This window comes from Sitophilus oryzae, unplaced genomic scaffold (assembly GCF_002938485.1).
Source record: "Sitophilus oryzae breed Bouriz unplaced genomic scaffold, Soryzae_2.0 scaffold_1274_pilon_pilon, whole genome shotgun sequence".
Classification (NCBI taxonomy): domain Eukaryota; kingdom Metazoa; phylum Arthropoda; class Insecta; order Coleoptera; family Curculionidae; genus Sitophilus; species Sitophilus oryzae.
The window spans coordinates 4802909-4819273 of record NW_022145920.1 but is presented as its reverse complement, the minus strand read 5'-3'; the positions used below and the strand labels follow the sequence as shown (position 1 = coordinate 4819273).

Genomic DNA, 16365 nt, shown 5'->3' with positions numbered 1-16365 from the left:
TATTCTTCGCTGCTTATAAATAACGTAACTCTTTTAACATTTAGAGGTTATTTTTTCTTATCTGAATAAAGTCTGAAAAAAGTAATAGATCATCCATGAAATTTTACAAAAATTTATATGTTGTACTTTAACAATTATTGCTGTACGTGCATAAGTCAGCATAACCTCGTTTGCCGATGTTTATATACCGGCCTCGGTAGTATTCCACGCGGTTTCCACTATCGATCCGCACGCGATTTCATATATTAGTACGTTTACGTTCGACTTTTCGCGCTCTAATGGAAAAACCGACCTTCTCATTTTCCTAAAAGAAAGGTGCATCCATTAATAACCTTTATATTTGTGGGCGCGCTTTTTTAATATTTTACCGCGTTTTCATATCGAAAGATGAATAATAATGGCGATGGTTTGAGAGAGAGATTTTTTTAATTCCATTAAAAATAAAAAAAAACAAATGGATTAAAATTAAAATATAATATATGTATGGGTTTAAATGGATTTATTAGATTTATTCTATTACAGTTAGGGGTTGGAACCTTTGGTGTTACAACAGTAAAATAAAACAGTAATTCACCACAATACACCAAAACACTTTACTTTTAAATACTGGATGCGCGTTTTGCGAACCATCTTAGTGGTGATTAATCAGTGGTGAAGCTATGGGGGGTGATGCAAAAATGTATAATTGAGTTGGGAAATTAGTCATGACAACGCGACGTGTAAATCCCAAATTTGTTAAAAATAAAAAAAAATTGCCGCTGCACTAATGTGAAGCGGATATTGCCATCAACTTATTTACTATCTATACTAATATATAAAATCCTTAAGTGACTGACATACTGATTAATCACGATCCTGCTCAAACCACTCACCAAAGAAGCTCAATTTTGGCATACAGGTTGATTCTAGGGTGTAGAGGTTCGATAAGAAGGGATTTTTCGAAATTCTAGTTCCAAGCGTGTGAAACCACCCCTCAAATATTACAATATTTTTTTATTTAAAACGGTCAAGTTTCCAAAAAAAGCTTAAACACGTATATTTTATTTTGTTTTTTTACATATTTTAAGATTTTTTAAAAATGTATACAGGGTGTTTCGAAAAATCTGGTAATTGATTAATCACGATCCTGCTTAAAGCGCTTGACGTAAAAAGCTGATTTTTGGAAAACAGATTGACTTAAGGGTGTAGAGGTTCGGTAAGAAGGGATTTTTCGAAACTCGAATTCTAAGGGGGTGAAACTATCCCTCAAATATTAAAATATTTTTTATTTAAAAACCGGTGAGTTTTTCGGAAAAACTCTTAAACACGTATATTTTATTTTGTTGTTTTACATATTTTAAGGTTTTTATAATATAATAATATAATTTATACAGGGTGTTTCATAAAATATGACCATTGAGTAATCACGATTCTGCTTAAACTGCTTGACGTTTAAAGCTGATTTTTGGCAAACGGATTGACTGTGGGGTGTAGAGGTTCGATAAGGAGGGGTTTCTCGAATCTCAAATTCCAAGAGGGTGAAAATGCCCTTCAAATATTACAATATTTGTTATTTAAAAAACGGTTAGTCTTTCGGGAAAACGCTTGGACAAGCATAATTTATTTGGTTTTTTTACATATTTTGAAATTTTTTAAAAAAACATACAGGCTGTTCCAAAAAGTTGGGTAATTTCTTAACCACGATTCTGCTTAAACGGCTTGACGTAAAAAGCTTATTTTTGGCAAACGGATTTTTCGAAAGTCAAATTCCAACGAAATGAAACTACCCCTCAAATATTACCAATATAATAATATCGCTATATTGTTTTTTCTCATACTGACATGAATGTGAGAAAATTTTATCCAGTTTGTATGTTAATGGCAATTCTTGCTTTGCTTTATCATCACCAATTCAACGCGAACGAAGTCGCTGGTAGACGCTGGTTATTAAATAAAATATTAAGGATGGTACGATTTTATTTTAATTTTAGAGTTGTCATAACAATAATTATTTATGCATGTTATAATGTTCAATAATGTTAAATTTAAATTTTAAATTAATAAAACATTTTTTTTTAAACAAGGGTTTTTATTCCTATCACGATACATTATTACATGTATTATGGCCTCTAAAAAAAAGTAGGAAGTTGGGAAAATTGCTTGTCGCAAACCAAACCCCCAATGTATTAAAACGATGAATTTCCTAGCTAATGCATCACCAAAAACATGTAGACAAACAATGCATTTGCTTAATGGAAGTTTAGTTTTCCACATAGGTAACAGCGTACTAAAAAACAGTCCTTGTCAAATAATTAAACTGTTTAACCGATATTTACAAACATTTACCGCCCATTATAATTGCGATGTTTACAAACAAGATTACGGCATTGGAAATTTAAATAAATAAGCGGGTATGCACTTTACGCGTCCACGTCATTTGATGGTCAAATCCGAATCAATCTATATAATATGTTAATGGCGCTGCTCTAACAGCACATCTCCGATCAATACGTTTTAATTAAAATTACAGTTTATCGAGACCGTAGATTAACAATGTATAGTGCGCTAATTTTTAATACGTATTAAAGAGAATCGCAAATTTAAATATTGAAATTATAATTTTGATTGAAATATATTTGAGTTTTATTAACGTAATTGTAAAAGAAAATATAATTATCAATTTTCTAGCCGCCGATCATCATCATCATCATAATTTTCAGTTCATTCAACCATTTCCAATTATGGTGTAGCCTCCTTCGCATATTTAGATACTCTCTTTGTAGTTCGGCCCATTAATGTCTATTGTTCTCTGCTCATTTCCTAATATCAAGGTCCCATCTTCTAATCTAATATCGGTCTTCTTCTAGGTATCTTAATTCCTCGTGGGTACCATGCTGTAATTTTTCTGGCCCACCTGTTATCCGTCCTTCTTGCCAGGTGTCCTGGCAATTGCCACTTGATGGATTTGACTCTGTGGATGACATCTATTACCTATGAATCTTTTGTCGTATCCACTCTATTCTTTTACGGTCTTTCTTGGTTATTCCCAGCATAGTTATGCTATTCCCAGCTTGGTTATTCTAAGCATATTTCGTTCAATTGAGCGTTGTGCGACCTGCAGTTTCCTTATGATGTCCGTTTTAAGTGTCCAGATTACGCATGCATATGTCATCATTGGTAGTACACATTGGTCCAATGTTTTCCTCTTTAGATAAAGTGGCATTCTAGATTTGAATATGATTTTGTTACAATATGAGATATCGTTTGTTGTTGGTGTTCGTAATCACAGATCACAGTTAGCATTCTCTGATATTCCCCATTTGTGCTTTTTATACTGGCATCTTCCGTGACCAGTACGTATGCGGTTGAGGGTCGTCCAGGTCCTTCTGGAGAGGTTGAATCCCGGCGGCTTTTGCGTCGGATCGCTAATTAAGTTGGTTTTCGCTAATTTAAGTTGGTAGTCGGGGTTTGACGAATACGATTTATTCTCCAAGCTGCTTGAGGTAGAAAATCTTGGATGAGTCTTTCCCCCAGTTTCCACGAAGGTCTCCTAGATTTTAGCCTTTGCCTTCGGTTATAGGCAATCCTGGTATATTGGTAAGTTAGGATCTGCAGAACATTTTCCCCATTCTTTTTTTGGTGCTTCTTAGCGACGTATTTCCGGAGGCTCAATATTTGACAGAACAGGCAGCCATTGTGGTGGTGTGGACTTCACTGTGGCTGATATAGTTTTCATAGCTTCGTTCAGCTGGGTATCAATAATATTTGTGTGAGCACTATTAACCTACACAGAACACAATTACATCTGTAATCCTTTATACTTATAAAGTTTTTAAACAACTAATTAATATTCGCATTTGCAATACTATTCGCGAATGTTTAAAAATTGATATTTGTTACATTACAGATGTCTATAATTAAAATAGGTTTAATAAAAACCGACGTTTATAACTTAACATATAATTTCCATTTTTGGAACGGAGTTGGATAAAATGAAGAGATCGAAACCCAATGGCGCCGTTTCGAATAGACTAGACGACCGGTCGCGTGATTCCAACCACTTTCCAGAAATACATACTGGAAACAACGTCCAAAAATCGATCTGCATGGGTCTTTGGCGTGACCCCAGACGCACGAGACCCGCTTTAAAGAAAATAAGGAGGGATTAAATATCTAGATTAAACGTACGCCTCGTCCTCGGCAAAAGTCTGGATCTAAATCGGGACCGAACAGCCAGACAGCTGGACGAAAGTTTGCGAAACTGGAACGTCTATTCCCAGCTGGCGAATACATGGAAGCCGTTTTACGAGGTGATTTTCTATGTTCTTGTAAAATACGATACAACTGTTTAAGGATCGAGTTATATGGATACTTCAAAGAGAGCTACAAGAAAGCTGCAAATGTACTAAGATGTCTTTTATGTGAAATCAGATTTATTATAGCAGTTAGTTGGGACAAAAGTCTGGTTTTGTTATTTGAATTTAAGGCCGAACTTTAAAATTATGCATTTCCGCACACATGATTATGGGAACTTATTTTCATATTTTTTGATGAGGAATCAATGAGTACTTATTTAACACTTTGACTAGTTAATGATAGAAAAAATTATAGGTTGCTATTAGTCTTGGATTAAGGCCAATTAATAAGATGGCGTTTATCTCATAAAGTTGATCGAAATCGACAAAATATCAAGAGACAACTTTTAATTGGCATTAAACAGTCTACACAATTTTGCTAACAAAAGAAAAAAAGTCAACGGCGTACATGTTTTTTTTGTACAAAAATACTTCAGTGATAACCCATATTATGCACGTCCCTGGATAATTTGTCGACACTTTTTTAGCATTAAAATATGTCGCACTTATAGTACTTTTACCCTCAAAATGTCATTCAATTCGCTAAAAGCACTTGGAACAAAATTATAATAAATCGAAAAAAGAAATTAAGACTTTTACATCCTGTAACTTTGAAACAAGGCAGAATCGGACCTTTTGAGAAAAGAAAATGACTTAATAAAAGCTTGTCCATGGATGCTTTTAGATAATTCCCTCGATAATTCCCTTAAGAATCTATTACGCTGTACTGTCGGGTCGCTCTTAGGGGTCGGGTAAAGCGGGTGTGTCGCCGAAGGAAATATATATTATATTTCAGAAATCTGCCTTAAAGGCTTAGCCCGATCCTGTCGTGTTAAGCCACACCCAAAATTCCAAACACACGTGCTTTGATTAAGGCTTGATTAAGGTTTGCAGAACTTCAGCATTTGCCATAAAATAGCGAGCAATTTTTTACAAAACCATATAAATTATATACCGCTGTAATCACAAAACTTCAATCTATTTCCGTATTGGACCGGAATTTTAAATTATGTCTTTATTTTCGAGAAAATTTAGTCCAAACATAAGAAATATTTTGTTGATATTTTACCATCAAAATCTTAAAAATAAAGAAGTTGTCTAAAAATGTGCTACAATATGAATATAGTATAATCCTTTATCTTTAATTTCCTTCTTCATTTGTGTAAAAATACCTAGCCAGTTTTACATAAAATGTTAAATGCCGAACGCTTATTTAGCTACTTTTTCGGACTAATGAATTGGACTCTTAAGACACAAAATATATTTCTTTTTTAACAACAAACAGTAGATATTTATTTCCCTCTAATGTTTGAATAAATACACTACCCTTTGGGATTGTTTTTTAATAAAACCTTGATGGCGGGGCACCGGATCAGTCGAGACGTTATATTTACGTTCCTCACAAAAGAATTCTATTGGAAAAGTTCGCGATTGATGCGGTTCTCATTTTCTTTTCCTTTTCTACATACATGTACGTATTCCATTTTCGTGGGAAAAAAATAACGCACCCACTTCAAAGAAAAATGTTCTCTCAAGATAAAAGCTCGTCTTGCTGATGGAAAAGTTACAATAAAACGTTTTTTCCATTCCAAAGGAGTTGTAGAAGAAGCGGAAAAGTATCATAATTCATAATATTCTATATGAAAAGTAGTTTTTCTTAATATATTAATATTATCATATCTAATATATCTTGGCTATTTGTTTAAGTGGATCAATCTCTAAGCGAAGGATTTTTTGTTCGGATTTCTGTTGAAATTACATATTTTCTAGGAAAATTTCTCACTAAGAAAAAAACTATTGATAAAAACTAAGAACTTAACGTTAACTACACAGATGTAGTTAATACATTCAAATACATTCTTGCGTTTGAATGTATGAAGAACATCAATGGTTAAATTTATTACCTAAAACGATTCTTGGAAATGTATTTGTGACCTCTATTGCTGTTTTAATTGAAAGGAATGGGATCATTCTTTGATATCAGACAAAGATATTTGAATATGAATTGATTAAATTGACTTTTAGACTTTGTAATATGTATATTTGCAATATGGCGTCTCACCAAGAATATTATTTTACCATTTCTTATATGTTTTTTGTTCAAATAAGTAAAGGCCTTATGTTAGCAGTAGAAGAAAAAAAGGGACGAAATAATTTGTTATCCAAATGCGAATGCAAAGTTCCAAATGCAAAAGTAATAGACGTGTTACCAACGTAACATAAACGAAACATCTTAAGTCAAACTTTGTCTTTACTTTCTGGTTTACAGAAATACTAAGCTACACAATTTACACATGAGTTATAGTTATTTGGATATATATATATATATATATATATATATATATATATATATATATATATATATATATATATATATATATATATATATCTTGTCTTTGATTAAATTGTTTTTTTAAAGCCGTTGATACATTCGTTGATCTTCTTCTTTACGTGCCGTCTCTTTCGTGGAATTTGGCGATCACATGGGCAAAATCTTCCCGATTCTCGGCTTTCCTTATGAGTTTTTCAAAAGTTAGGTGAGTACAATTTCTGATGTTCCTCAACCAAGATAGTTCTTTCCTGTAAAGACTTCTTTTTCCTTCAATTTTACCCTTAACTTACTTAACTACCCTTAACTTACTTAACTACCCTTAACTTACTAAGTATTTTTCGTTTCTCAATATATCCCCAAGTATATTGTTTTTCATATTTTTATTATATTGAGCAATTCTCTTTCTCTGCCTATGCTGTTATAAACTTCAGTATTTGTGATATGGGCTGTTCATGGAATTTTAATCATTCTTCGATATATCCATGTTTCGAACGATTCGAAGCGATTCATCTCTTGCACTTTCAGTATCCATGTTTCTGCTCCGTATAATAGGATTGACCAAACGTAACACCTGACGAGCCTAGTTCTCAACTCTATGTCCAATCTGGGGTTCTGGAAAACGTTCTTCATTTTTAAAAATGCATTTCTCGCTTGTTCTATTCTGGTTTTTATTTCCACGTCGTTCAAGGTGTTACCTATCCAGGATCCCAAATCTTTGAACTTGTAGACCTGTTCTACGGTATTCCCTCTATTTTAATAGAAATTGGTACATTTTAGTTCTTTCCAAATACCACGACTTTGGTTTTAGAGGAATTAATCTTCATTCCGTATTTCTTACAGGACAGCCTTCAAATCGCTCCAGTAAACTCTGGAGCGGTCCAGTAAATTCTGGTCATCGGCAATTCTAATGTTGTTAATGACTTCGCCGGTAACTTTAATACCGCAATCTGTTGAAGAGAAAGCTTCCCGAAAAATCGCCTCAGAATAAACATTAAACAGTAAAGGAGACAGCACACATCCCTGTCTTACTCTATATTGACTGGATTGGAATTGTCATTTTCAACTTTCATGTGGACTGTTTGTTGCCAATATATATTTTTCAGAAGTGTCTTTGCTGTCAACTCCCAACTCATACGAATATGTATACTCTGTCGAATGCTTTTTCGAAATTGTTGATACATGATGGGCTAAAAATGATCATTGTTCATTATCACGACGCTGGATCATCGGTTGCTGTGCAATACTTGAGCCTGATCACTGAATATGATGTGGATTTTATTGCAAGCATGGGCCTGCAATCTATAATTTTTCTCCCTTTATTGTATTAATTTAATACCCTTAAGCCTAATTTCTAGTGGTGTTTTCATTTTTGTAAGATTTTCCTCACTCACTTAATACCATTTTTATTAAGTGAGTGAGGAAAAATCTTATATATATATATATATATATATATATATATATATATATATATATATATATATATATATATATATATATATATATATATATATATATATATATATATATACATTGATATATGATATATAACGTTCTTTCTTTTTTTTTATCAGAACCTCTTGAGGTTTTGTCTTTGTCAACATATGGTTAGCTTTCATTACAGTTCTGATGTTATACTCTTTCTCGATACGTTGAATTTTCTGAGAGAGACACTTCATGTAAGGAAATTTAAATATTACTCAGGATGTGTTTTTGCAAACATAATACTTGTAAAATACAGTTGAGATTGGAACCTAGGCGATATAATAGCAAAATCAAACACTAGATACACCACAATACATGAAAACATTTTACTTCGTACATTGCACAGGCATTTCGCTAATCATGTTAGCATCAGCAAAATAAAGTTTTAATCAGATGATTAAAACTGAAACGAAAGTCAATGATACTTAGTGGTTCATACTGACATAGTTCACGAAACTAAGTGCATAAGAGTACCACCAATCAAAATATAGTTATACTACAGTACAGTGCTTTTTTTACCTAGGACTAAAAAATTTAAATTATACGTAATGGTGACTTGGTAATATTCACAGATTTTTATTCCATATCCACAATGAGCTGTTTTCATCTCTGTTTTCATCTCATTATAAATAGGACAAATATGAATCACAACGATTTTTACCGTTAAAGCCAAACAAAAACAAATTGTTTACATTTACTAGGTGTTAACGTTTGTAATAGAACAATTGCTTTTTTAACGGGCAGAATTTATAGTCGAAGTCTGGGCTTGTTTCGGAACAATAAATCAGATACAATTTGATATTTGTGATTTTTTCATAATCAAATAACAATGAAGTATGGAGATGTATGACACACTTTCTTCCTTCCTGGGTTGCGATGCGTTATATAAAAAACCTATATTATTAAATGCTATAATACATACCTCTACTGCTAAAACATATTAAAAATCTTTATTTTAGCATCGTCACAGTTGAATAGATCTAAAGACTGGTTCTCTCTCTCTCTCTCTCTCTCTCCAACTGACATGCTTCACCAAACATGCGTCTTGATCCAGAAAATTATTAAATTTTTATGATAACTATTAATAAAAATGTTTATAATCTAGTGTGTTATTTTCGAAAAAAGTAGCATTTGATCAGGAAGTTCATATTCTATTTGTTGATTTGAAGAAAGCTTATGACAGCATACCTTTATGGAGAGTTTGGGAGACGCTTCAACAAAGTAATATGAAGACAGAAATAATAAAGGCTGTTAAATATTTATACCGTAATTCAAAATATAGAATTAAAACAAACCATGGCTTAATAATAGGATTTACAGTCACTAAAGGCCTCAGACAACGATTTACATCTCCGTCTCTCCCTGATGTAAGCTATTAGACCTTGTATCAAGTCGGTAATAGTCTTATAATAGTTATGACATTTTAGGAATAATAGCATTTTTTGAAGTAAACACTATATTATAACAGTAACTAACACAACACTTACTCTAAGGTATTCCATACTCAAATTAACTATTACTATAGTTTACTTTTTGAAGTAAATAAGTAAAGCAAATGAGTGTTGTTATTTTTTTATCATCATCATCATTAGCCGTTTGTCGTCCAACTTTGGACATAGGCCTCTCCCAATTCTCGCCACCGATCTCTGTTCTGTGCTGTGCGTGTCCAATGTAGTCCTGCCACTCTTTTGAAATCATCGTACCATCTCATTTGAGGGCGTCCTCTCATTCGCTGTCCTAAGTATGGCCTCCATCGCTGAATTACCGTGTTCCATCTATTGTCGGATTGTCTAACTGTATGTCCTGCAAAGCTCCATTTCAATCGTGCCGCCCTGGCTGTCACATCCTCCACTTTAGTCCGCATTCTTATCCAGCTATTTCTTTTTTTATCCTTAAGTTTAACTCCTAACATAATTCTTTCCATGGCTCTTTGGGTCCTCGACAGTTTTTCTATATTTGCCTTTGTAAATGTCCATGTTTGGCAGCCGTATGTAAGGATTGGCAATATGCATTGGTTGAAAATTCTGCTTCTCAAATATTGGGGAAATTTCTGATTTTTGAGTATCCACGATAATTTTCCGAATCCAGCCCATGCCAACTTGCTCCGCCTAGTAATTTCGGCCGTTTGGTTTTCTTTTCCTAACTTGATCACCTGTCCCAGGTATATGTATTCTTTAACTGTTTCCAGGGGGGATCCGTTGATCGTCACGTTGTTTTGATTTTCGGTATTTGTCATCATTTTTGTTTTTTGTATATTTATCTTTAGGCCAACATTTTCCGATGCGGTTGTCAGCTGGTTTACCATTGCCTGAATTCCCTCAAAAGTGTCAGTAATTAGGACGACGTCATCGGCAAATCTCAAGTGATTTAGTTTTTTGCCGTTTACATTAATGCCATATTCCGACCAGTCCAGTTTTTTAAAAACATCTTCCATTGCCAAGGTAAACAATTTTGGAGATATCACGTCTCCCTGACGTACTCCTCTCTTAACTTGGATGGGTCTAGTAGTATCTCCTATTTGTATTGTCATTGTTGCGTTCTTGTATATATTATGGATTAAGGTTCTATATCTTGAATCAATTCGGCAGTTGTTCATTGCTTGTTCTACAGCCCATAATTCGACACTGTCAAAGGCCTTTTCATAGTCCACGAAAGCAAAATACATGGGAAGATGATACTCGTTTGCCTTCTCAACCAATACTTTCATAGTCAGCAGGTGGTCTGACGTACTGTATCCTTTACGGAAACCTGCCTGTTCCACCGGCTGGTAGTTGTCGAATTTTGATGTTAGTCTGTTGTTAATGACTTTCATGAAAAGCTTATATACTTGAGAAAGCAAGGATATTGGCCTGTAGTTTTTTATATCACCTCTATCACCTTTTTTGAATAAGAGTACTGTCAGGCTGTTATTCCAATCTCTTGGTATTTGTCCGAGATGTAGACATTCGTTAAATAGCTTTTTTAATATCGGTATCACTATGTCTTTTCCTTCCTTTAGCATTTCTGCTAATACTTCATCTTGGCCTGGTGCTTTATTATTCTTCAGGTTTCTTATGGCTTGTTCAATTTCGAATTCATCTATATCCGGCAGTTCCTCGGATCCAACATTTTCTATTTTCAGTTTTAGTTTTTCTCTTGTAGGGGTGTCTGCATCTTTCTTAGACCTATATAGGTCAGTGTAGAAGTCTTCTACTATTGAGGTGATCTTTTTTTTGTCTCTCTCTTCTTTTCCATTTGGGTATTTTATAGATATCATTCTTTGGGTTCCAAGTGTTGGTTGTAAGCTTTTTAGACCCCTGTTGCTCTCTATAATTTTCTCCGCTAACGCTTCGTTGTGTTCTTTTAGGTCTTTTTTGACTTCTTTTTTGATGATTTTATTTAGTTCATTATATTCCCCCGTATTCATCCTTCCATTCGTCATGAGTTGCCTCCTTTGATTCATCAGTTGTTTCGTTATTTTTTTATACCAATTACAAAATTGATCATTAGAATCCAGATCTCTCCTTGATTGTCTAGTTGCTTTTTCATGAGGCCAAATCCACGTTTCTTTACCATTTTCAGTGTCTAAAAAGTTTAAGGATAATGTTACAATGCAACTATATAATTAAATAATCATTATCTTGACGATTTCGAATCTGTTCCAAATAGAAGAACGAAAAATAAAAACAGTGCCAATTCGTGAGAAAAGCGCAACACAGTTCGCACGAAAACAATCGCAGAACAAGAACAATGGCGCATAATTGACGTAAAATCAAGAAATTTATCGCGGGTGAACGTGAAAAGTTGAGGCCGTCGCTAGTCGGGATATTACCACGCGATAGCCGTAATACAATCGAGGGAAAATTACAATTTAAAAAAATACAATAACAACCGACGCTTATGGTTTCGTTGTTTCGTAAATGCCAAAGGAAATAACCATTGCTAATCATTTTAGTATTTCACAAAAAGGGCTTTAGGTACACGATTATTTTTTTATTACACTCGTAATAGCTAAATGTTCCAACATTAATTGTAGTATTTTCAGACACAAATCTACACAAATATCTAATCTCTTACTATCTTTTATTTCAGCCTCCGCCAGTTCAACGACAACTCACCACCGGTTCTATCCCTAAGGAGCACTTGGAAGGCAAGGACGAACTACGATTTAATCATAACAACAATGTCAAAATATCTCCAGCTGGTTCACCGTACCCGTTGGTCGGTAGTACTCCCCCGCTATCACCCCAACAACCTCCGCAGGCAAGGCGATTGCTTCAGGAGACTTTGGCTAAACCTGGACCGTATCCCATGATAGCTGGACCTCCTAAAGGGTAAGTGATATTCGTTTGATTCTTCTGTTTGACGCAAGCCATAGTCAAGCAGGCTTTGACTTTTACGGTTCGAAAAATTATAATATAATTAATTTGACATAGTGTTTGGTTATCTGTCTGTCACGATACAAAGTCATAATCATAAAACATTTTGAATAATTGAAAACTCTGAATGCATTCTGATATTTTTGTTCTTCTTGCCTCTGTAGGAGTTCTTACGAGATGGACTGCCAACTGCCTTTCCACCTTTTTTGAGGTCTTCCCAGCTGTCTCTTGCTGACAGGTTTCCCTTCAAGAGCTATGCGGTAGCCTGTTTTCTTCCATGCGTTAAACCTTTACGAACCATGGTATTTTTCTTTGTCTACCCCATCTCACTGCGTCCGGTATTCCACATTGTTGTGTGATATTTGTGTTTCTAAGTCTATCTCTTCCTAGTCTTCGCCATTATGGTTCTTAGGTTCTTCATTTCAGAAACTCTTAACATACTTTTGGTTTTGTTTGTTTCCTCTCGGATTTCTATGCCATATCATTATTAGTCTGATGCAGGTCTTATAAATTTTAATTTTGCTGCCTTTTCGTATGAAGGGGTTTGTCCACACCATCCTGACATGGCCATCGCTCTGTTTGTTGGCTTCTTAGATCTTTCTCTGGATCGTGGTAGTACGACATATCTGTTCTTAGGTATCTAAGCTGTGATACTTGCTCAACAATTTTGTTTTCTACTACCAGTTTGCGTCTTCCAGGCTCCTAGAGGACGTTAAGCAGTTAGTTTTTTTTTTCTGTAAATCATGTTTAATTCTCGGCTTACTTGGTAGAAGAATTTATTTATGAACCTGTGCATATCTGTCCCCGCGATAATGGCTGCATCATCAGCGTAGCACACCATGCCAACTCTGTTGTGTCCCATTCGATAACCTTTATTCATCAAGCTCACCCTTTCTATAATGATGTCAATTAAAAGATTGAATAAGAATGGACTAAGGCTGTCTCCTTGTCTGCGTCCTGGTGTTGGTATATTATTCTGACATATTTTGGATTATATTCTGATATTCGATTTCATATAATATTAAGCAAGTCAACTCTATTATTTATAATGAAAAACTCGATTAAGTCAAACTCTGCATTTCTTCATACATTAGCAAAAACGAACGATTTACAGCAATTGTGCTATTAAAGGCATGCCTTTTCTTTTGGTACTAATCAACAGTCAACTCACCTATTAAATAGTGTTTATCGTTTTTGTACTGTCACTCTGAAAAGTCATATTATGTTAGGCAGTTTCTCTAGCAAAGATGGTTTTAGTTTGGAGTTGATCTTTACCATGTTCAATTAAAACATTTGTATAACATTAGCCGATACCATTTCTGATCTTAAAACTGTCTCTGCTAGAGTAATTATTGCCAACAAAAAATAATAATACTTTTCCATAACAATCCAAAACGTGATCTATCTCCATTAACTCTCACGGTTTTTTTCCTATTTTGATAACCCTGACGATTGTCCGCCTTCATTGTTTTACATATTGATTTGTAACTTGTCAGTAGATACTGCCACCAATTTCGTTTAGGCCTTCCTATCAATAGTCGTAATATTTGCTCATATTGGATCTAAATTTCTTAATCTAGATCGGTGTTATTACATAAAAGCCTTTTAACAACATCAGTAACTGAAATCCAGGCTTCCCAAATGGATTCATTAAATTATTCTAAATTAGTGTCTGTTATATGGTTTGCAAATTTATTGATAATTATTTTTTTCAGTTATTGGGTGGATGGTACCGATCACGAGGAACAGTTTGACCACAGAGGATTACCGATAATACCCCACCAGACTTGGCGAGCGAAAATCGAGACAGATGACACGGCGAAATACTACAGAAGGTTTTTCGTGGGCAGGGTAAGTAGAATAATTTTAAAAGAAGACATTAAAATATATATAATAACAATTATTCACATTACATTATTAAATCAAGAATTAAGAGTAAACTTATTTTCTATAAAAATAATTCAGTGAACCTTAACCGATTAACATGAACTTTAACTGAGACGGCATGATTTTCGGAGAAATAGAGTGAGTTGAAACGTTCTGATTCCTGCCGCATTGAGCGCTGGTATCGGAATTCAAAATACCAGTTAAAATGTAACAAGCACATAAAGGCAGTTTTAATTTCAATTGAGCCCAGAACCCGACTTATTACATAGCATAAGATATGCGAATATCGAAACGATTCGCATGGAATACAGTGTTCTGTGCAAATCATCGTAAGTCAATAGGCTGTTATGTATTTGTAGATCGTAGATTTTATGGGATTTTCGCGTTATAGCTCATCATACAGTCTCAGGGCTTTGACAAATGATCTTATACAGGAGCTTTGATGAAATACGGTTTCAAACGGTTTTACATAGGTTAGTTCTCTATCTCTGATATCACTCGTACCAAAGTTTATGGCACGAATGATTGTCGTCTCGGCGCACACAGTGACGTGGCGTTCTGGTGTGTCTCCATTTTTTCCACAGAATCTGCATTTCTCATTGTTTCTTAGCTTCATTCTACTGAGGTGTTCATTGAGGAGACAGTGTCCTGGGGTCGTATTTTCGAAACCATTCGACATTTGGCGAATGCGATCTATGTCGAGTGCTAAAAGTCGTACACGCACTAAAAATTGTATTTTTGAACGGCATTCGACATTTCGTTAGCATTCGACCTCAAAATGCATTGGCAACGTCGTAAGTGTGTATAATAATAATTTCATTAGAGTATGAAAAATAAAAAACGCACCATAGTACTTTAAAACACCTTATTCCAAGGTAAAAAAGCTCAAGTTTAAATGCATATTTACATATTTATTTCATTTTTCTCTTTACAAATTCATTAAATTGGGCATTTTAAAAAATTGAGGCCTAGTAATTTTTTTTTAAATTTGCACGCAAATAGACTAAAATTTAAAATACAATTTGTTTTTGTGCTAATATTTCAGAAGTTGACATATGATATGTCATTCGATTCAGAGTGTCATTTTCTATCGAATAAAGTAAAAAATACCGAGGGTGCCACTTAAAAATCAAAAACTGTAGTCATTTCCGGTGAAACAGGAAGTGACCGAAAATAATTAAATACGTCAATCAATCCTAATTTATGTCATACACTAACATACCGAAATCTCGTTTTTTTATCTAAAAAAAAAATAAAAAAAAGTTATAGGATAGGGGTGAGCCACTTTTGAGACGCACCCGGTATATTAATAAGCGTAAAATATAATATACATAACCAAACATCTATACCTATCAAATAATACATACTATATCAAATAATGTCGAAACAAGGAAAAATATGATAATATCCATGCTGCATTAAGTTGATTTGGTTTTTTTTTGCTATAGCTAAATATTTTTTTCATTTGTTCCAAACTTTTCAGCGTTCACTTGTATAAACTATTAATTTAAATGCAATAACTTATATTAATTGTATATGGTATATTAAACCGGTAACTTAACAACTTATTAACAAGTACAAAAACGTATGCAATAACTGAAAACCAAGCACAATCTAGAAACGAATATTTTACCGTAAATACACCTTTCTCCTGTATGGAATAATTCTTCCTGCAACGGCTCATTCGTCACACATATCCTGAACAATATTCCGCCAGATATTTGCATGTTTAAAGATATCCGGAGCGCCGGGCCAGGTCCGGGCGCCATTACGACGACCACAGAACCATTATTTGCCCACGAACCGGTCGAACGTTATCTGGCGTTGGCAGATAATGCCACCGGGGCGCCTTCCACGGCTTTCGGTGGGTGTTTGGTGCGTAATTTAACATTTAAACACTAGATGGAATGGGTGTCTACATGTTACACTATGCGTAAATTATCGGCTCCGCTGATGAGGTCGTGCGTACTGC

At 34.3% G+C, this 16365-nt stretch overlaps 1 protein-coding gene across 3 annotated transcripts in view; it reads left to right on the top strand.

Annotated features, from left to right (window-relative positions):
- Positions 1–16365, top strand: part of LOC115874400 (rap1 GTPase-activating protein 1) — a 409062-nt gene that overhangs the window by 355685 nt on the left and 37012 nt on the right. For all 3 annotated transcript variants that reach the window (XM_030889567.1, XM_030889568.1, XM_030889569.1), the window contains 2 exons: positions 12220–12461; positions 14222–14357. In XM_030889567.1, coding sequence (XP_030745427.1) covers positions 12220–12461; positions 14222–14357 — 378 coding nt within the window. The remainder of the gene's footprint in view (positions 1–12219; positions 12462–14221; positions 14358–16365) is intronic.